This window comes from Corvus hawaiiensis, chromosome 22 (genome assembly GCF_020740725.1).
Source record: "Corvus hawaiiensis isolate bCorHaw1 chromosome 22, bCorHaw1.pri.cur, whole genome shotgun sequence".
Lineage (NCBI taxonomy): Eukaryota > Metazoa > Chordata > Aves > Passeriformes > Corvidae > Corvus > Corvus hawaiiensis.
In genome coordinates this window covers 8507364-8528767 of record NC_063234.1, presented here as the reverse complement: position 1 = coordinate 8528767, position 21404 = coordinate 8507364, and the positions used below count along the sequence as shown (strand labels likewise).

The window sequence follows — 21404 nt, the reverse complement described above, 5'->3', positions numbered from 1 at the left end:
CCCGGGCGAGCCCCGATAGCTCCGGGGGCGGTGCTATCCACCCGTACCTCCTTCTGCCGGCACCGGTCCTGGGTACCGCCGGAGTGACCTTGGGAGACACCGGGGACCTGTGCCACCATCCCCCCGCCAAGCCATCCGGCCGGTATATGCCCTCAGCATCCCCGGGTGACCCCCCGGTGGCGGCGGGGGCCGGTGCCATCTTCCCTCCAGCGCAGCATCTCGCCGGTACCGGTCCCGGGGCAGCCCCAGGGTGACTCTGAGCGACTCCAAGCAGCAGCGGGGACCCACATCACCATCCCCCCGCTGCGGCATCACGCCCATACCGGCCCTCAGCATCTCCGGGGTGACTCCTGGAAACACCGGGGACCAGTGACACCATCCCCACGCTGCGGCATCCCGCCAGGACCGACCCTCAGCATCCCCCGGGGTGACCCCGCATAGCATCAGGGACAGGTACCACCACCCCTGTATCGCTGCCTCCCCCCGGTGTCGACGCTCAGGATCCCCAGGGTGCCCCCGGGTGACCCCGGAGGCGGCAGGGACCGGTGCCACCATCCCCAGTCTGCAGCATCCCGCGCTGGGCAGCCCCGGGGTGACTCCGAGAGACCCCACGCAGCAGCGGAGGCCGGTGCCACCAACTTCACCCTGCGTCTTCTTGCCCGAACCGGTCCTCAGCATCCTCGGGGTGACCCCGGGTGACCCCGGGTAACGGCAAGGACCGGTGCCACCATGCCCAGGCTGTCGCATCCCGCCGGGCCTGACTCTGGGCAGCCCCGGGGAGGCTCCGGGGATCACCGGGGACCGGATCTCGGCCGCCCCCCCCCCCCCCTCCTCCGCCCGGTCCCGGCCACCTCCCCTCGGGCGCATCCGCTCCCCCTCCCCGTTGCCATGGCGACCCCCGCTCACCGCCCCCCTCGGGTTGCCATGGCGAGCGCGAGCGGCGGGCGCGCGGCGGGGTGGGCGGGGCGCGCGGGGCGGGCGGGGCGGCGATTGGCCAGGCGGCCCCACGTGACGCGCGCAGGAATGCAAATGAGCGATGGCCTCGCGCCGCCGCCGCGCCGCCGCCTGAGGGAGGGAGGAGGGAGCGGGCCCGGCCCGGCCCCGCCGGGACCCCCGCGCCCCCCGCGCCCCCCGCTCCGGGACCCCCCGGCGCCCCCCGGGCCATGGCACAGCCCGCCCTCCGCCGCCGCCTCGCCCGGCCCGGCCCGCAGGTACCGCGCGTGCCGCCGCTACCGGGCCCCGGCGGCTTTGTCTGGGCCGGGGGGGGGGCTGAGGGGAGGGGGGGGCCGCGCATGCGCACCCGCCGTGCCTCAGTTTCCCCACCCGGGGCCGTGGCCCCCGCCGCTCCCCGCCCCCCGTGGGGTCCCCACTTCCCACCCCCATCTGTATCTCCCCCCCTCCCCTTCCTCCTGCGCCCCTTCCTCTGGTTCTGCACTCCCTTATTATTATTGCCCACTGCCCAGCATTATATTCCAGGGGCCCCAGGTTATCTCTGACCCCCTATACTATATCTGACCCCCCTGTCTTCTATCCCACCCCTCGCCATCATATCCCACGCCCCATCTTCCACTCCCTTTTCTGATTTTGCACCGTTATTATGCCCACCCCCACCATCATGTTCCAGTCCCTACTATTTTATCTGACTCCCCCTTTATTATATCTGACCCCCTTTTTTCTTTTCTATCCCACCCCCACTAGTGTTTTCCACCCTTCACCAGCATCTTCCACCCCCCCTCTTATTTTGCATCCTCTTATCATTCCCTGTATCATATCCTGCTGCTCCCTATCCTGTACCCCTTTAATATTATTATTGCCCACCCCCAATCATATTCCAGTGCCTGCTGTTACCTCTGATCTCCTATATTGTATCTGACCCCCCCAGTGTTATATCTGACCTCCCTCACTTCTATCCAACCCCTTCATTAGTGTTTTCCCCTCTTTCCCATCATCTTCCACCCCCTCCTCTGCTTTTGCACCCTCTTATTATTATTCTCACCCCCATCATCATTTTCCAATCCCTAATCTTTTATCTGACCCCCTCTCTTCTATCCCACCTTCCTGCCATATCCCACCCTTCACCAGCATATTGCATCCCCCCTTATTCTGAGTCCTCATATTATTCCCCCCATATTCCTCCATACTGCTGTTCACTCCCCCATCTTTCTCCTCTCTATCCCATAGTCCCCCTCCTGCAACCTGTCTGTATCCCCATTCCATCCCATCCCTCTATGATTTCCCTACCCCGCATCGTTCTGCACCCCCATTTTGGGCTCAGCTCAGGGAATTCCAGCTCCCCGGCTCTTCCTGTCCTGGCTGTGGGACGCCCCATGTTCCCCCACCCCAGTGGGTCCCAGCAGTACCCAAAATCTTCCCTTTTTATTATTTTGGGTGGGTGTAATGGTTTGGGGGGGCTTGGAGCAGGTTTCTTCACCTCTGGGTCAAAAGCGAGGTATCCCCATCTGACACTCCAAATTCCCTGGTGGGGTTTGGTGTGGCTGAAGATGGGGGGCTTGGAACCACAACAGGTGGGAGCTGCTGGGGGCTTCCTGGGCTGTGCCTATCCCTGGGGGATTGACTCCGGATGGGCCTGGTGTGATCCCTCTGTGTCAATCACCTCAGTGACCCCACGTCAACTTGATGCCACCGGAGAGGAAAGAACAGGTTCATGGCCGTTCAGTGGAAAAGGTGCTGCCTAAAACCTCTCCAGCTGATGGTGGACACGTGCCATGGATGCGGACCAAAGGGTGGGAAGTGTCACAGGCCACATGCAGGGATGGGGACATGTACTGCCACCCCCATGAACACATGGATGTCCCACCCTGTGCTTTGCAACAGTGGCACCTTAGGGGACAAAGCCCCATGGGCCACGCAAGGCCAGGACATCACTGCTGCCGTGTCCCTCCTGTGCTGGGCTGGGGTGGCCTGGTGGGGCTGTGCTGTGGCGTGGCCACCAAGGCCATCCTCAGTGGCCGCTGTCCATAGTCCGCAGTATCCCACACTGTTGTCCCTGGTCCTCCTGTGGTGGCACTGCAGGGGCTCAGACGGGTGACACAGGAGGAGTGCGGTGGCCATGGGTGGCTGTCAGTGATCATGGAGCCTCATGGCCACCACAGTGGCTGTGGTGACAGAGGTGCCGCCCACAAGCCCCCCTCTCTGGCCCCCAGAGCACCATCCCCATCCTCCTCCTGTCCTTCTGTCATGCTGTCCATCCCTCTCCTGCCGTCCATTCATCCCTCTTCTTCCTTCCATCTGCCTTTCCCCTCATCTGTTTCCTCTGTCCATTCTTCCTTGCATCCCTGCATCCCTCTCCTATGTCCATCCAGCCTTTCTTCTATCCCTTCCTGCCTTTTGTGTCTTTTCATCTGTCCATACTTCCTCCCTCCTGTCTGGTCTGTTCTTCCCTCCATCCTTTGGTCCCTCACCTCCCTGCTTCTTTTCAGCCTTTCCTTCTATCCTTGGGTCCTTTCCTCATTCTGTCCATCTTTCCATCCACCCATCATTCCTTCCTTCCATTCTTAGAGCCGTCATTCCTTCTGTCTGTCATTTCTTCTGTCTATCCTCTTGTCCATCCTTCCTTCCATCCTTGATCCCTCCTTCCTTCTGTCTTTCCTGTCTTTCTTGTCTCTTCTTCCTTACTTACTTCTATCTGTCCTTGTGTCCATCCTTCTTTCCCTCCCTCTTCCCATCCATTTTTCTTTCCTGCCCATCCACCCTTCCGTTCATCCCTCCCTTTCCATCCATCCTTCTGTCCATCCCTTTCCTTCTCCTGTTTGTCATTCTCTCTGTCCTTCCATCCTTCATCCCTTTCCTACTTCCACCTGTCCTTATGTCTGTCCTTTCCTAATTCCAGGTCTCCCTTGGTTTCTCTCTTTATTTCCATCTCTTTCCTACTTCCGTCTGTTCTGTTCGTCTGTTCTTTGTCCCTTTCCTATTTCCTTCCTCCTCTTCCCTTGTTTCCTTCTCTCCATTTGTCTGTCCATTTCCTACTTCCCTCTTTCCCTCTTTTCCTTTTGTCTGTCCATCCCATCATCCCTCTCTTCCTCCAGTCCATCCTTCTATCCATCACTACCTTCTCACCTCCATCTCTTTGCCTTCCAGCCTTCCCTCTGTCCATCCTTCCTCCTGTCCCTCCCTTCCCTCTGGTCTCTCCATCCTCCTGTCCATGCTCCCTTTCCCCATTTCCCCTGGGGCGCTGACCCACACTTCAGTGGATGAGGATGAACCACAGGGTCTCCCATCGTTCTTCTCCACCCCACCCTCCTCCTCCTCTGTGACTCCAGCCCCCCATTCTTCATCTGGACACGAGGTGCCAGGGGTACCCCCTCACTCTGTTCCTCCCCCCCAGCTCTAGTCTGACCCACGCTCTCCATCCCGCCCCGGCCCCACCATGGAGAATGAGCAGCTCCCAGCCCCGGCTCCCGCCAGCAGCGCCGGTGGCACAGCCCCGACGCCCGCCAGCACCGCGGCCACGCGCCCACCTGGGCCCCAGATCTCCGTCTACAGCGGCATCCCCGACCGCCAGACCGTGCAGGTACGGAGCTGGGGGGCACTGCAGGGTTGGGGGTTGCCAGGGGGGTCGTGGCGCAGCCCAGGGCCACGTTTTCCCCCCCAAAGGTGATCCAGCAGGCGCTGCACCGGCAGCCCAACACAGCGGCACAGTACCTGCAGCAGATGTACGCGGCACAGCAGCAGCACCTCATGCTGCAGACGGCCGCGCTCCAGCAGCAGCACCTCACCAGTGCCCAGCTCCAGAGCCTGGCCGCCGTCCAGCAGGTATGGGCACCCCGCGGGCACCGGGGCTTGCTCAGGCCTGGCGCGCCCCTCACCTTCGGCTTTTCCCCAAGGCGAGCCTGGCAGCGAACCGGCAAAGTGGCTCCTCAGGGGGCAATGGCACCCAGCCAGCCACGGCACAGCAGCCCACGGTGAGTCCCTCAGCTGCTCGGCACCCCCCTTGCCCGTGCCCACCTGTGCCAGCACCCCACCCTTCTCCCGATGCCCTATTCCAGATCAACCTGGCGACATCACCAGCAGCGGCGCAGCTGCTGAACCGGGCGCAGAGCGTGGGGCCCGGGGCGTCGGGCATCGCTCAGCAGGCTGTGCTGCTGGGCAACACCGCCTCACCTGCCCTCACCGCCAGCCAGGCCCAGATGTACCTGCGGGCACAGATGGTAAGGGTGAGGCTGGGACATGGCATGCCTCAGCATCCTGGTTGGATGCCCATCATCCTGCTGGGGGTGTCCAGGACTCATGGAAGGCCCATCATTCTGCTGTGGGGTGCCCATGGTCCTGGCGTAGGGTGTACAGGATCCTCTAGGGTCCCTGATCCTTGAGGGTGCCCATTGCTCTGCTGTGGAATGCCAAGACCCATGACATGCCTGAGACTCATAGGGTGCTCTCAGCCCTGCACCAGTGTGCCCAGGATCCATGGGGTAGCCATCATCCCACTGTGGGGTCCCCAGGACCCATAAGGTGCCCACTGTCTCACTGTGGGTGCCCAAGACCCATAGGGTGTCCATCATCCTGCTGTGGGGTGCCTGGGACCCATGGAACATCCCCTGTCTTCTTGTGGGGTGCTTGGGACCCACAGGGTGCTCATCATCCAGCTTCAGGGTGTCTAGGACCTATGGAGTGCCCATGGCCCCACTGTGGGGAGCCTGGGATTTACTGTAGGGTGCCTGTGATCCCACAACAGAGTGACCAGGACCCAGGGTGTGCCTGTCATCCAGCCATGGGATGTCTGGGACTCTTAGGGTGCCCATTGTCTCACTGTGGGCTGCCCATGACTTTTAGGGTGCCCATCATCCTGTTGTGAGGTGAGCAAGACCCACAGGGTGCCTGTGGCCCTGCTATGACCCTGTAGGGGTGCTCACTGCTCTGCGTAGTGTGCCCGGGACCCATGGGGAATCCATAGGGTGCCCAGAGCCTATGGGGCGCTCCTCACCCTCCTGGGGGGTCCGAGGACCCCACGGGTGCCTGTCACAGGGTGCCTGTGAGAGTGAGGTGTGTAGACTTCATGAAGTGCCTTCACCCTGGTGGAGGAACCCAGTCCCCATATAGGGTGTCCCCCATCCCACTGGGGTTGCCCAGGCCCCACAGGGCACCCAGAGCCCCACTGGGTGCCCAAGCAGGTGCTCTTTGCCCTACAGGATGCCCTCCACCCCACTGGGCATGCCTGTTCCTACCCTACATAGATCGAGGGATGCCCATGTGCCACCCTGTAGGGACACACAGGGGGGACACTCAGGATGTGCCCCCCCTGACATGGTGAGCTGTGCACCCACTCTCCCTGTCCTCAGCTCATCTTCACGCCCACGGGCCCCGTCAGCGCTGTCCGGCCCGAGAGCCCCGCGCCAGCCCCTCCACCGGCCCCACCACCCGCTCCGCCACCCGCCACCCCTCAGGTGAGTCTCCCCACCCCTGCCAGCTCCCCAAAACCTGTCCTGGCACCCCTGACCCACTGCTGTTGCAGGTGCACAGCCTGGCCCTGCGCCCCGCCGGCCCCCACCTCCCCGCCCTGGCCATGAAGCCCCCCGGGGGTGGCCCTCCCCGGGCTGGCCCCCCCCGGGGGCCCCCGCCCGACCCCCCCGCCGAGCACCTCAAAAAGACCGAGGGGCACGAGGGCCGTGCCCATGGCCTGGCCCGCGCCACCGCCCCCGCTGCTGCCCACCCCGCTCGTCACCCCAGGTAAGGGGCTGCTCTGGGGTGGGGGACACCCCTGGGTGCTGGGGGAGTCACGGGCTGGTCACTCTGAAACCTGGTGATGGCCCACACTGGTGTGTCCTGAATCCTTGTCACCTGTCTGGGAGGGTCTCAGCACACATAGGATCCCAGGGTCCTATGGGGTGCAGGGGGCTGGGGCTGTGAGGGTATGAGCCAGGGGACTCCATGGAGTGCTGGAGCCTGGGGTGCTGCACTGGTGTGGCCCCCAAAACTGAGGACCCCCACCCTGGCACAGCCTGAGCACAGCCCCCCACATCAGCAGCAGGAGCTGGCAAAGCTGGCTGTCCAAGGGCACCAGAGGGAACAGATCAGAGTGAGCAGCAGCCTCCTGGAGGGAGATCCTGGGGGTGGCTCCATTGGGGCTGAGGTGCTGGTGGTGAGGGGGGATCCCTGTCCCCATCGCTGTCCCCGCAGCCTATGCTCCGCTGCAGCCCCCCCAGTTCCTGCAGCAGCCGCCGAAGCCGATGCAGCCGCAGCCACCGCCTCAGCAGCAGCAGCAGCAGCAGCAGTTCGTCATCCAGCAGCAGCAGCAGCAGCAGCAGCAGCAGCTGGGCCCCCGTGGGCAGCTCACCTCGGGCCCCCCCGCGGCCCCCCAGCTCCAGCCCCTGCCCCCCGTCAGCCCTGGCCCGGCCCCCCAGCCCAAAGCAGGGGTACCCCAGGGAGTGGGGGGCGAGGGCGGCCCCCCCAACGGGCACCCCGGCTGCCATGCTGCCCCCCGCAAGTTCCAGCACGCCTCGGCTGTCATCCTGCAGCTGCAGCCCGCCGGCCCCACGGTGAGGGGCCCTCAGACCTCCCCCCAAACCCTCATGGTGAGGGGCCCCCAAACATCCCCCAAAGCCTTCATAAGCCTCCCACCAAACTCCCCCCAAACCCTCTCGGTGAGAGGCCCCCAAATTCTTCCAAACTCTCACGGTGACAAACCCCCAAACTTCCCCCAAATCCTCATGGTGAGTGGCCCCCAGACTCTCCTGGTGAGGGGCCCCCAAGCCCCTTGGTGGGGGGAGCTCAGGGGAGGGGAGGAGGAATGGGGGCACTGGAGCGGGAATGGGGGATGTTGGGGAGTCAGATGTGTGCACACGCACGTGGGTGTGCAAGTGCACAATCACTGCACGCGTGTGTGCTTGTGCGTTCCTGCTCTGTGCATGGGGACCGAGTCACGTCAGTCTGCAGGTGTGCACACTCAGGCCACACTGCACGTGTGTACCTGCTCCATGCACGTGTGTGTGTATCTGCTCTGTGCACACCCGTGTGCACAGGTTTGCCCCATCCACGCACACTTCTGTGTCTCTGTGTACCTGGTCCTGTGACATGGGGAGCATGCGGCAGATCCGTGTGTGTCTGATCCATGCACGTGTGTACACATGCACTGGATCCGCACACGTGTGTGTGCACAGCTTTGCCAGATGCATGCACATGTATGTATGCACATGTGCACGTGTGTCTGCTCCGTGCATGTGTGTGCATCCTCACTCCAGGTCCATGCATGTGCATGTACATGTGTGTGTCAGATCCATGTGTGTGCCTGGTCCATGCACACGAGTGCAGACGTGTTTGCCTGACCCATGTGTGCACACATGTGCTTGATCCCCGTGTGTCTGCTCTGTGCATGTGTGTGACGCTCACACCAGACCCACACACGTGTGTGTTTGTGGGAGTGTGTACAGGCTCTGTGCACGTCTGTGCAAATGTGCATGCCAGATCAGGTGTGTCTGGACACGTGTGCCTGACTGCGACACGCATGTGTGCATGTGCATACCCGCTCCAGGCACACCCGTGTGTGTGACCCATGCACGAGTGTGCACGCTCCACCCATGCAGGTGCATGCCCGTGTGCCACCTGCACACGCACCTGCCCTGACCCCCTTCCGTGCGTGTGCACACCTGACCCCCGCCCGTGCGTGTGCACACCTGACCCTGCCCCACGCGTGTCCCTGCCACCACAGCCCCCCCTCGGGGTCCCCGAGGGTGCCCGCCGGGACCCGCTGCCCGTGCAGAGGAGCGCCGAGAGCCCGCCTGCCGCCCCGCCGCAGCCCCCCGCCCTCTCGCCGCCCGCCGCCCCCCCGGGCCCCGACACCCCTGAGGGCGAGCGGCCCCCCACGCACGGTAAGCCCCCGCCCCACTCCCACAGGCACCCACTCATGGGGTTATGCAGCCCCATTCCCGTAAGCCGCAGCAGGGAGACGTCGAGGCCGGGCTGTGCGCGAGGGGTGGTCCCTCATCCCACGCGTGTCCGCGGTGCCACCCACGGCTGGCACGGGGGATGCGGGCTGGGTGCAGCGCCCGCCGCTGCCGGTGGGGGGGCCCGGGCGCTTCAGCCTCACGCATGGAGGGCGCCCGCGGGGCGGGGGCGTGGCCACGCCCCTCTCGGTAGCCGCTGGCCTGGCGCGCGAGCTGGGGAGGCGGGGTCCCGCCCCGCGCGGCCACGCCCGCATGGGGAAGGCTCCGCCCCCGAGGGGGCGCGGGAGGCGGGACCTTGTGGGGAAGGCGCGTCCGCGCCCCGAGGCTCCGCCCTCCCGTGGCCCGGGTGCGCGCGGCAGCAGCGGCCGCCAATGGGCGCGCGGGGGCGTGTCCGGGCCAGGCCCCGCCCCCGCCACCGCCTTTGTCCCCGCTCGGCCCTGGCCCAGCTCCCGGCGCCGCTCCCGCCGCATCCCCGGCCCGGCCCCCCCGCCATGGACCCCCCGACCCGCTGAGCGCCCGGTGAGTGAGCGCCGACCGCGGGGGCCCGGCCCGGCCCGGGGCGGTGGCGGCGGCGGCTCTGACCTCACTTCCGCATCCGCCCCCGGCCCCGGTCCGGCCCCGCGGCCCGGGCGAGGGAGGGGCGGGGGCAGCGGGAGCCGCCGCCGGACAAAGGTGATGGGGCTGCCGGGGCCTGCGCGGCCTGAGGGCCCCGTCGGGCCGGGGCGGCCTCGAGGGGAGAGCAGCCGGGGCGGGCTGGGCTGGGGCTATCGGGCCTCACTGGGCTATGCTGTGGTTTTACTAGAGTGTACTGGGGTTTATTGGGATCTTACGGGCGTAGATCGAGCTCTGTTGCGGCTTTATTGGGATGTACTGGGGCCTTACTGGGGTAGTTCTGGCCTTTCTTGGGTCGTACCGGGCTTTGCTGGGGGAGATAGCGGCTTTCCGGGCTTGATCGAGCCTTGTTAGGGCCTTACTGGGGGCGGTCGGGGCTTTCCGGGGTAGATCGAGCCCTGTTGGGGCCGTACTGGGGCAGACGCGGCCTTACTGATGCCGTACAGAGACGCACTGAGGCTCTACTGGTCCTTCCTGGGGTCTCTTGGGAGTGTCTGGACCCCTCTGGTTTTTTGGGGGGCCCCTTTAACTCCTTTCCCGGCCCCTCAGGGGCCGCCCGGGGCTCTCTGGGCGGCACTGGTGGCACTGGGAGCGGCAGCAGCTGCTCCCCGTTCCAGCTGTATGGAAATCGCGGTCCCGCGTCAGCGCGGCGTCAGCGCCCGCCCCTCACCCGCGCGTGTCCCCGCTGTCCCCAGAGCCCCCCGAGCGCCTCCATGCGCAGCCCCGCATTCCCGGGATGACCTCGGGCTCCGGCAGCGCTGCCGCCACCGTCGCCGGCGCCGCCCCCCACAATGGTGAGAACAAACCGCCCCAGGCCATCGTGAAACCCCAGATCCTCACGCACGTCATCGAGGGCTTCGTCATCCAGGAGGGCGCCGAGCCCTTCCCGGTAACGTATCCCGCTCTCCAGAGCCGGGGGTGGGCGCGGTGAGAGGGGGCTCGTGGATTTGGGGCGTTGGGAGTGGGGTGCACAGACCGGCTTGAACCCCCAAAGCCTCCCCTGCTTCGTCATCCGGGAAAGGGCTGATCTGTTCCCGGTAACATATCCCGCAATCTGTAGTTTTATCCCATGATTTGGGGGCTTGGGAAAAGGGCTTCTGGATTCGGGGGTCCAGAGGGGTAGCCCCTAATCCTAACCCACGCCATCGAGCAGTTTGTCATCCAGGAAGGGCAGAATCATTCCTGGTAAGGTATCCCCCTGTCCCTACTCCGATCTTGGGGTTTGGGGTTTTGGGAAGGATCTTTTGGATTTGGGGATCTGGAGGAGTAACCCCAAATCTTCCCCCATGTGAGTGAGCACAGGTGCTGTCAGAAAGGGATCCCTGCCCCAGAAAGGGGCAGAACTGTACCCAGTAATGTATTCCTCTATCCCTACCCATATTCCTGGGTTGGGGTGTTGAGAACGTGCTTCAGGATTTTGGGGGATGGATTGTATGTGGGGCACCCAGACCCTCATGAACCCCTAAATCCTCCCCCATGTTACTGAGCATTTTGTCATTCAGGAAGGGGCTGAGCTGTTCCTGGTGACGTATCCCCCCCTTTCCCTGTCTGCACTCCTGGGCTTGGGGAGCTGGGAAGGGGCATCCAGATTTGAGGGGGTTGGGAGAAGTAACTTCAAATCCTCCCCCCACATCATTGAGGGCTCCATCATCCAGGAAGGGGCTGAGACAGTCCAGGTAACATTTCCCTTCATCCATACACTTACTCCTGGATTTGTGGGGGTTGAGAATGGTGCAGCCACCATTCTGAGCCCCAAATCCTCCCCCATGTCCTTGAGCACTTCATTATCCAGGAAGGGACAGAACCATTCCCAGTAATGTATCCTTCTATCCCTACCCATATTCGTGGGTTTGGGATGTTGAGAGGGGACTTCCGGATTTGGAGGAGTTGGGAATGGGGCCACCATGAATCCCAAATGGACACCCGTGTTATTGAGCACTTTGTCATAAAGGAAGGGGCTGAGCCCTTCCCAGTAACGTATCCCAATGTCCATACCCTTGTTCCTGGGTTTGGGAGGTTGGGAATGGGGCACCCACCATCATGAACCCCCAAATCCTCACCCATATAATCAGGGACATCATCCAGGAAGGAGCAGAACCATTCCCAGTAATGTCTCTCTCTGCATCCTTATTCCTGAATTTGAGGGTTTGGGAATGGGGTACCCTGACAGTTGTTAGACCCCGAATCCTCATCCATGTTACTGAGCATTTCCATCATCTGGGAAGACACAGAACTGTTCCCAGCAGCGTATTTGTTGTCCTTCCTGGAGATGAGGGATTGGGAAGGGGGCATCAGGATTTGGGGGGTTGGGAGTGGGTCACTCAGACAGTTATGAACCCCCAAACCCTTGCCCTTGTTATTGATCACTTCAGCGTCTGGGGAGGGGCAGATACATTCCTGGTAACATATCCTCCTCTCCCTATCCTTGCTCCTGGATTGGGGGGTCAGGAGTTGGTCACTCAAAGAATTGTTAGACCCCAAATCCTCACTCAGATTTTCACCCAGGAAGGTGCAGAGCTGTACCTGGTGACACATTCCCCTCTCCTTACCCTCATCCCTGACGTGGGTGGTTGGGATGGTCCATGTCAGCCGCGTGCCGCAGGCAGGGCTCCATGTGGCACAGGGCGCGGGTGCAGCCAGGTGTGTTGTGCAGGTGGGCCGCTCCTCGCTGCTGGTGGGGGCCCTGCACAAGCAGTATGCGCAGGAGCTGCTGCCGGACAAGCTCCCACCGCAGGACAACACCACCACCACCGACTCAGACATGGAGGAGCCGTACCTGCAAGGTAGCGCCCGGGCCCCCAGCCCGCCCAGCCCCTGGGAGCCCCTCGGGATTTCTCCCGGAGCCCCCCTGGCTGAGCTGGCTGGTTTCTCTCTCTGGGTGTCCCTCCACGCCCCCCAGAATCCAAAGAGGAGGGCAACCCCCCCAAGTTGAAGTGTGAGCTCTGCGGCCGTGTTGACTTCGCCTACAAGTTCAAGCGCTCCAAGCGCTTCTGCTCCATGGCCTGTGCCAAGAGGTAACCCCAAAATCCACCCAACAAAGGTAACCCTAAAGCCCACCCATCCCCTCCTTGGTGGGGTACAGGTAACCCCAAAACCCACTCAACAGAGTAGAGGTAACCCGAAAATGCACCCAGTCCCCTCCTCAGCAGGATAGAGGTAGCCCCAAAATCAACCCAGCAGGGTAGAGGCAACCCCAAAACCCACCTGACAGAGCAGATGTAACCCCAAAACTCATCTGGACCTTCTTCAGTGGAGTAGAGGTACCCCAAAATCTACTTGACAGAGTAGAGGTAACCCCAAAAATTCACGGGGGGAGGGGGTGGGAGTAACCCCAAAATCCACTCAACAGGAGTAGAGGTAATCCCAGAAATGCACCTGTCAGGGTAAAGGTCAGCGTGGTTGGGGTAACCCCAAAAAATCCACCCAGCGGTGGAGAGGTAGCCCCAAAATCTACCTGCCAGGGTGGGGGTAACCCCAAAATCCACCCTTCCCCTCTTGTCCAGTGGAGTAGATGTATCCCCAAAATCCCCCCCGGCGGCGTGGGGACCCCTCTGTGACCCATGGCTCCATGGCAGGTACAATGTGGGCTGCACAAAGAGGGTGGGGTTGTTCCACCCCGATCGCAGCAAACTCCAGAAACCGGGGGGGCCCCCCCACGGGCGGCGCCGCAGCTGCAAAGGGACCCTGCCCCCCCTGAGCAAGGACAGCAAGAAACAGGTGAGGGGGGGACAGGAGCTTGTCCCCAGCTGGGTGGGCCTTGGGGCTGGAATTTGTTCCAAATTTCGGGAATATGGGGTGGGCACCAAGCCTGGGGTTTGTCCCTGAATTTTGGGGACATGGAGTGGGTGGTGAGGCTGGAGTTTGTCCCTGAATTCTGGGGACAAGAGGTGGGTGCTGAGGCTGGGGTTTGTCCCTGAATTTTGGGGACATGGGGCAGGTGCTGAGGCCAGCGCTGCCCTCGCAGCCCCCGGGGTCTGTCCCAGCGGGGTCGGTGACGGCGTCGTTGCAGCTCAACCACAGCCAGGAGGATTCCAGCCGCTGCTCCGACAACTCCAGCTATGAAGAGCCGCTGTCGCCCATCTCCGCCAGCTCCTCCACGTCCCGGCGCCGGCAGGGAGAGCGGGACCTGGAGCTGCGGGACATGGAGCTGCCGGACGTGCACGGCCGTGACCTGCCCGGCCTTGGCCACCGCTTCCTGCCCAGCGAGCCCAGCAAGTGGAACGTGGAGGACGTTTACGAGTTCATCCGCTCGCTGCCGGGTGAGGAATGTCCTGGGGTGGACAGGGAGGTATCTACCAATGGATACCCAGAAATGTGGCTTTGGGGAGATTTATGTCCCTCAGGACACGTTCAAGGAGGGATTTACTCAAGGATAACCCCAGAAATGTGGTTTTGGGGCGAGATTTATTCACAGAGAATCCCCAAAATACATTTTTGAATAGGATTTACACGCAGATAACGCCATAAATACATTTTTGGGGGATGATTTACTCACACATAACCCCATATATATTTGGGGAGGGGCATAGATTGTACTCATAAATCCATGAATATTTGGGGGGGGGGGGGGGGGGGATTTATGTACAGAGAAGCCCCTAACTGTATTTTTGGGGGCTCTGAGAGGGTTTGCTGATGCTGCTCCCTCCCCACAGGCTGCCAGGAGATTGCAGAGGAGTTCCGGGCTCAGGAGATCGACGGGCAGGCGCTGCTGCTGCTCAAGGAGGATCATCTTATGAGCACCATGAACATCAAGCTGGGCCCCGCGCTCAAGATCTACGCCCGCATCAACATGCTCAAGGACTCCTGAGGGGGGGGGCCACGGGACCCCCCACCCCCCCTACGGGATCCCTGACCCTCCCGGGACCCTCACAGGACTCCCGGCCCCGGGGAGGGGGCAAGTGGGGGGAGACACTTGTGAGCACACCCCACCCCCCCCACCCCCCCGGGGGGTGTAAATAGCCCGTAGCTCTAGAGCCCCCCCCAATTCGGGTGGTCACCCCCCCTTCTCCAGCAGGGAGGGGGGTCCCCACGTGTCCCCCCATGTCCCCCCCAGTCAGCAGGGCCAAGCAGGACGGTTGCCTTAATGTGTGCTCCCTCCCCCAGCTGGGATTGGGGCCCCAGGGGGGGCTCAGACTCCCCCGCAAAGGGGGGTCAGGGAGAGGTGGGGGGCGCAGAGGAGGCGTCACCCCCCGTTCACACACACCCCCACACACTGGGCTGTTTTGGGGGCACCTTAGCAGAGGATGGCGGAGGGCCCCCCCCCAGGCAGGTAAGGCCCCCCCCCCCCCCCCCCCTCGGCCAGCATGGTCTTTTTAAGAAAAAAAAAGAAAATTTGAAAAAAACACATGGCCCCACCCCCCCTTTTCCTGTTTTTTGTTTTTGTTTTTAATAAACACTGAAAAAAAAACCTGAGACCCTCCCAGTTTTCTTTGCTTCCCACCCCCAAATTTCTTCTCCTGTAAACTGAGGCAGCAACTCAGGGATGTCCCCAAGTGCTACCGTGGGTGGTGGGACCTCCTGTGGGCAATGGGGAGAGGGTTGGTGTTGTGTTCCCTGCTGCCCCCCAAGCGGGGGGGGGCGGCGTGATGTCCCCCTCCCAGGGGCCAGTGGTGACAGTGGGACCCTCCACATCTCCAGGTGACCCCCAAGTCCCAGTGCTTAGGGGGACACAGGGTTCCAAAGTAGGGGGAGGGGGACAAGAGGGGACATGGTGGCATGTCCCTGGAGATGCCAGGCCTGGTGAGGGGTCCCCTGGATGTGGCATCTGTACTGAGGTGTCCCCAGAGCTGGTGGCTGTGGTTGTGACATGGCCATGGTGCAGTGTCCCCAAGCACTGATGTCTGTAGTGGTGTCCCAAAAGCTGATAACCACAATGCTGAGGTGTCCCCAGAGCTGGTGGCCACAGTGGTGACAGATCCTTGGAGCTGGTGGCCGTGGAGATGGTACCCACTGTGCCATGTCCCTGAGGCTGGTGGCTACAGTGTGGTGACCCCAGAGCGGTGGGCCATGATGAGGTGTCCCTGGAGGTGGTGACAGGTTCCTGGAGGGCCCCCAGGGTGGTGGCCACAGCTGGCTCTCCCTGGGGTTGGTGGCCATACTGAGGGTCTCACCAGAGTTCATGGCCATGAAGTGTACCAGGCCACAGTGAGATGTCCCCAGCAGTGGTGGCCACAATGGGCCGTCCCCAGAGCTGGTGTCCCCCCACCAGGACCAGGAGTCACTACCTTCACCCTGCAACACCGGTGACAAGGCACTGCCACCCCCTCCCTGGGGAAATTCTGGGGACAACCCCCCTGGTGGGGATGGCCCACGGCTTCACCCTCCCCTCCTGCAGCCCCACAGGGACCAGGCCTGTGTCCCCAGACCTCCCCACAGTGAAGTCACCTCCCCCCATCTTTCCCCTCCCCCCCCCAAACACAACCCCCCAGTTTCATTCATTCCCGTTTTGGTCTTTTTTTGTTCTCTTTTATTCTCTTTTTTTGGAAAGGGGCTGGGCTGGGGGGGGTTTCACTCCTTTTCCACACTTTGAGGCCATGGCCCCCCCGGCTTCTCCAGGAACCACAATGCAGGACGGGGGGGTGGCGACAACAGGGAGGGAGGCAACTTTTTGTCCATTTTCTCCTCTTTTCTTTTTTTTTTTTTTTCCTTTTTTTCCCCTTTTTTAATAAGGTACCAACTAGTCCTAGGGAGGCCTGGCCTGGCTGGGCAGCGAGGGAAAATAAAAAAACCCCAAAATTTGGGGGAAGGGGGAGAAAAAAGGAGGGGCTAAGTGTATAAGAGGCGTATTTACACAGTATTAACATGCTGACAAAAAAGGTTACAATATTGATATCGTACAACATCGAGGGGGGAAATAATGGGGCGGTAAAAAATAAGGGGATGGGGGGGTAAAAATAATAGAGGGGGTAAAAAATAACAGGGGGGATTAAAAATTAATAAAAGGTAAATAAAACACCCTGAAAAAAAAACAAAAAACCCCAAAGAAACGCTGAGTTAAGGCTTAAAAAGTGTATAAAAAATAACACAGTTAATATCCAAAATGAACCAAAAAGTACAGAATATAGATGAGTTTGGGGGGAGTGCCCCCCCCGGCTCTATACAGGGGGTATGTACACGCAGGCACAAGGCAAAGCAGGGGGACCCCCCGAACCCCCCAAAACTGGGGCTGCGGAATGGGGGGGTCTGGCCCCAGGGGGACGCGGCTCTGCCCGCGGCTTCGCCCCTGAAAGCGACCCCAAAAGAACACAAAAAAACCCCAAAATATTTAAAAATCAACCCCAAATGGAGGCGCTTGGGCCCAGAGTCTGTGGGGGGGGGGGGGGGGGTGGGATTTCCCCCCCTCCCCCAGCTGCGTTTTGCTCCATCCACGGTTCGTTTTTGGGGTGAATTTCTGGTTTTTTAGCAGCACCAAGTTCTAGGCCAATAAATATATATATATATATATATATTTGTATCCAAAAATGGGGGAGGTGGGGCCTGGTGGGGGGGGACACCCCCACCCCTACTGCCCCCCCCCCAAAGAAAACCAAACCGCAGAGATTCAAAGTGCTCTGAAACCGTCTTTGGATGTCACCAAACCTGCGGGAACCAGGCAGGAGCACGGCCCGGGCACGGCCCGCGGCACTGGGGGTAACCTCCTCCTCCTCCTCCCTCCTCCTCGTGCTGGGGGGGGTCCTGTCCCCCTCCCCACCTAGATGAGGGAGATCCGTACGGGAATGCCGGGCGACTCCGTCCGCTGCGGCGAGTGCTGGCTGACCAGGTGCTCCACCACCGTGTGTTTGGACATGTGCTTCATCAGATAGGTCTCCTGTGGGGGGATACAGGGGGTGAGCGGGGGGCCCGGGGGAGCTGGGGGCAGGTTTGGGGGCATCCCCAGTGCTCACCGAGGTGTAGGCACGGCCACACATGCTGCAGCAATAGGCCTTGGCGTGCTTGATGGCGTGTGCAGACAGGTGGATCTGCAGTGAGGCCGAGTCCGTGTACGCCCGGTAGCAGTTGGGGCACTTGTAGGGCTTGTCCTTGTTGTGCTGGCGCTGGTGGGACTGGGGGGGACACAGGGAGTCAGGGGGAGACTATGGCGACCCTGTGCCCCCCTTGCCCTGGGATCCCCCACACTGACCTGGAGGTTGGAGAGCTGGGTGAAGGCCTTCTCGCAGCCGGGGGTGCGGGCACTTGTAGGGTCTGTCGCCGGTGTGGATTCTGGGGACACACACGTGGGTCATTGTCACCTCCCTTCCACCAGCAGGGACAGTGCTGGTCCCACCCACGGGGTCACATTGGAGTGGAGGGTCACAATAGACACAGCGACATCAGTGCCCCAGGAGGTGACAGGGGAGAAGGGGGAGACATGGGGCTGAGAGATGGGGGGTTGGGAGAGGATGGAAGTGCTGGAGACTGTGAAGGTGGTTGGGATGATGAGTGTGGAGGAGATGGACTGGCCTGCATGGACAGATGACCATGGTGGGGGTCACTGAAGATGGCAGGTGCATGGGGGCATGGTGGGGATGAAGAAAGTGGTGGGGAACAAGCACAGTGGGGAGGGGCTGAGCATGGTGGAGGCAATAAAGGTGATGGAGATGGTAAATGTGGTCAGAAAGAAGCTGGTGGAGACAATGGAAGTAGTGGAGACTACGAAGGTGGGGGACAATGAAGGCTGTGGGTGGTGGAGATGATGAGTGTGGTGGAGCCCATGGACGTGCTGAAAATGATGAGCGTGGAGGGGAATGGACGGTGTGGCGGGGGATGATAAAGGCAATGGGGACATCCAGTGTGGGGGGGAATGGATGAGCATCGTGGGGAGTGATGAGTGTGGTGGAGCCTGTGAAGGTGCTGGAGATGATGGGGGATGATGATGAAGGGGATGAAGACGACAGCAGGACCAACAAGCAGAGCAGGGCCATAAAGGATGTCAGGAGAGATGGTGGGTGTGGGGTGCCCGCCTGTCCCCCTCCCTGGCCAGTGGGAACAAGTGTCCCCAGCCCCTCGGCGGGGCCCTCACCGGGTGTGCTGCTGGAGGTGGGGACAGCTGGCGGAAGGACTTCTCGCAGTAGGAGCAGTGGTAGGGTTTGACGCCCAGGTGGATGCGCAGGTGCTGGGCCAGGTAGGAGGCGTTGGCGAAGGACTTGGAGCAGTGGGGGCACTTGTGGGGCTTGGCCTCTGTGTGTGACTTGGAGTGGATCTGCATCTCCGACTTGGTGAAGAACGTCAAGGGGCAGACCTTACACCTGGGAGGGTGTGGGGGAGAACCCCGCAGGGACCGGGCTGGGGTGGGGGGGGGCTCCCCCGCCATCGCCCCGGCCCCCACAGTGGGCGGGGGTGTGCCTACCTGTATGTCTTCCCCTCTTTGGCCGTCTCTCCTGAGGCCAGGATGGGGTAGGGCACCACCAGCACCGGCGGCCCCGAAGGATTTTCCGCCTTGATCTTTTTGCGGCCCCGCTCAGCCTTGGGTGCTCCCAGCAAGCCATGGCCCTGGATTGTCTTGATGGAGTCGAGGAGGGGGGGGGCTGGTGATTCCTGAGATTAGGGTGGGTGAGGAGGCGATGAGGCGGCTCTGGCTGGTGGAGGTGGGGGTCGAGGGCGTGGTGGTCCCCGTTCCTGGGCTGGACTCCGAGGTGCTGACGGCCGGTGCGCGGGACGCCAGCCCCAACCCTAGCAGGCAGCATGACAGAGTATTAGTTCTGAGGGGACCCACATCCCCCTCTGCCCCCAGACTGGCGGGACCAGCAGCGGTACCTGTGGCAGGGACCTGTCACGGGTACCTGTGACGGTGCTGGTGGCTGTGCCGGGCATGCAGGGCCACGTCGGGCTGGGGCACGGCCTGGGGGTGCAGCCCCGGCACCTGCTGCAGCTTTGGCAGGGACATGATGGACTGGCTGCTCTCGGCGGGGCGACGGGGGCACCAGGAGGGGCTGCTGGGAGGCCACCGAGGTGGGGGGGCAGGTGCGGGGGGCGGATCTTCTCCGCCATCAACTGCTCCTTGATTTTGTTGATCAGGACCAGGTTGTCCAGCTGAGGGGGGAGAAAGGCAGAGAGGTGGGTGAGGGCAGAGGAACCAGGACCCTCAGGACCCCCAGCCTCCCCCTTGGTGTTCTCCACGTCCATTCATCCTCCCTCCTCCCAAAATCCCAGTGCAGGGGTCCTACCTGGCTGGGCATGGTGGGGGGGGGGCGGCCAGAAGTAGGGGTTGTTGAAGCGAGGCTCCGCCATCCTGGGGAGAGAGGGGGGGTGGTTATGGAGCATCACTGGCTGCCACACGGCCCCCCCCTGCCCTTCCACCTCAAGCCCCCAAAACCAACCATCATTCCCCCAAAAAGCAAGACCCAGACTCTGAGCAAAGGCAGGGAGCGGGGGGGGGGGGGGGGGGGGGGGGGTGGGCCAGGGCTGGGGGAATCCCCCAAGCATCTTCCCAGATGAAAACTCCTGTAGGATTAGGGGGACACCAAGCACCTGCCTGCCTCCAAGACCACAAAACACTGGTGAGTGTGCTAGGACACAATTTGGAAAAGGAGGAAGCTGAAATTTGGGGAAAACCCCCAAATCTCCCAAGCTCTGGAAGTATTTCTCCCATCCAGGAGGGATTAGAGGTGGATGGGACACTGCCATGGGAGAGGGCAAGCACAGCAGCAAATCGAACCCAACCCCAATCCCAGCTGAATCCCCCCCAAAATACGCCTCCAAAGCCAAGTGAAGCTCCTGTGACACCCAGGAGCGGCTCAGCAGGGTTCAGGAATCAGCAGGGCTGGGAGATTTATGGAGACGCTTAAAGGCACTGGGGGAAATTAATTCTAAATCCATCTTTGGGTAATGGGAAACAGCTGGAATGGGGCAGCAAGAAGATGATCCCAGCAGAACGGCCCAGCATGACCAGGCATCACCATCCTGGCAAATCCCATTATGGGGGCATGAGGGGTAAGCATCTATGGAACCCCGATAGGATGTATGGGAGGGGGCCCCCAGGAGTTCTGGCTCCAAAATAAACCAGGCCATGGCCAGGATTCCAGGAGAAACTAGAGCGATGCCTCCAGCAAAGTGCATCCCCAAAAGCTTTGGGGGGTGGCAGGATTTGGGGGCGATGAGCCTTCCTCCTCTTCCTCCTCCTCCTCCTCACACTCGCTGCCCCAGGTTTCAAACACACCCTGAGCTCCCCAGTGGCAGGTGGGCAGCACACAGAGAAAGGGGATCCTGGTCCCCACCAGAATGTAGCATCCCAACAGCTACCCCAGCCTGAAGAAGTTGTGGGATGGACCGTCCCCATTCTGGGGAGGAAGGAACCACCTGCCCCTTGTGCTACAGAGCAGCCTGGCACAGGACGAGGTGTGTTCCAGGGTATCGAGGAATGGGAGCAATTTCCCATGGCAGACCTCAATGCCACAGCCTGTCCAGGACACCACCCCAGACATCGGCTTCGGGAATTGCCCTTCCCAGTCTTGAACCACTCCAGGTCACCTCCCGGCTGCTCAAGCACCGAATTTCAGGGTTTTTGAAGTGAGAGCAGGGCCGGATCCCAATGGCATGGGCAGAGGCAAAGTCCCTCTGCGTGCCACAGAACAGGGAATTCACTGGGGATGTTAAATGCACCTTCCCATGCACGGACGCAGCCACTGCCAGCTATTCTGTGTAATTATATATGTACCCACAGGCCACCCACGGCGTGCATTTACCCACTGGCTACGTGTGTGTGTGTGTGTGTGTGTGTGTGTATATATACACACATATATAAGATCCCTTGGGCTGATGGGCACGGGATGAGGGACGCCAGTGCCAACATGAGGGGCTGGACACTGGGAACCAGGGACAAAAGCAGAGCTGGCAGCAGGGAGCCCCCTGTGATGGAGGCAGGCAGGGAGCAGGAGCTCAGGCAGGAGGGCTCTGAGTCCCCTCGGCACGATCAAGCAC

The 21404-nt window shown here is 61.7% G+C and overlaps 2 protein-coding genes across 2 annotated transcripts; one reads left to right on the top strand and one right to left on the bottom strand.

The window, feature by feature from the left end:
* Positions 1–1154: 1154 nt before the first annotated feature.
* LOC125337121 (polyhomeotic-like protein 2) lies at positions 1155–14797 on the top strand. The gene is given in 16 exon segments (XM_048326448.1): positions 1155–1211; positions 4346–4531; positions 4615–4773; positions 4845–4922; positions 5007–5168; positions 6297–6401; positions 6470–6667; positions 6669–6684; positions 7135–7493; positions 8663–8822; positions 10205–10398; positions 12163–12292; positions 12409–12523; positions 13085–13226; positions 13474–13768; positions 14162–14797. Coding segments are annotated over 15 exon segments (2412 nt in total). The 5' UTR covers positions 1155–1211; positions 4346–4387; the 3' UTR covers positions 14317–14797.
* A 1322-nt stretch (positions 14798–16119) lies between these two features.
* Positions 16120–19730, bottom strand: LOC125337180 (zinc finger protein 362-like). The gene is given in 13 exon segments (XM_048326567.1): positions 16120–17316; positions 17393–17551; positions 17629–17670; positions 17672–17708; positions 18508–18527; positions 18529–18733; positions 18835–19010; positions 19012–19157; positions 19230–19395; positions 19397–19444; positions 19446–19517; positions 19652–19675; positions 19677–19730. Coding segments are annotated over 13 exon segments (1251 nt in total). The 5' UTR covers positions 19716–19730; the 3' UTR covers positions 16120–17199.
* Between the last annotated feature and the right edge of the window lie 1674 nt (positions 19731–21404).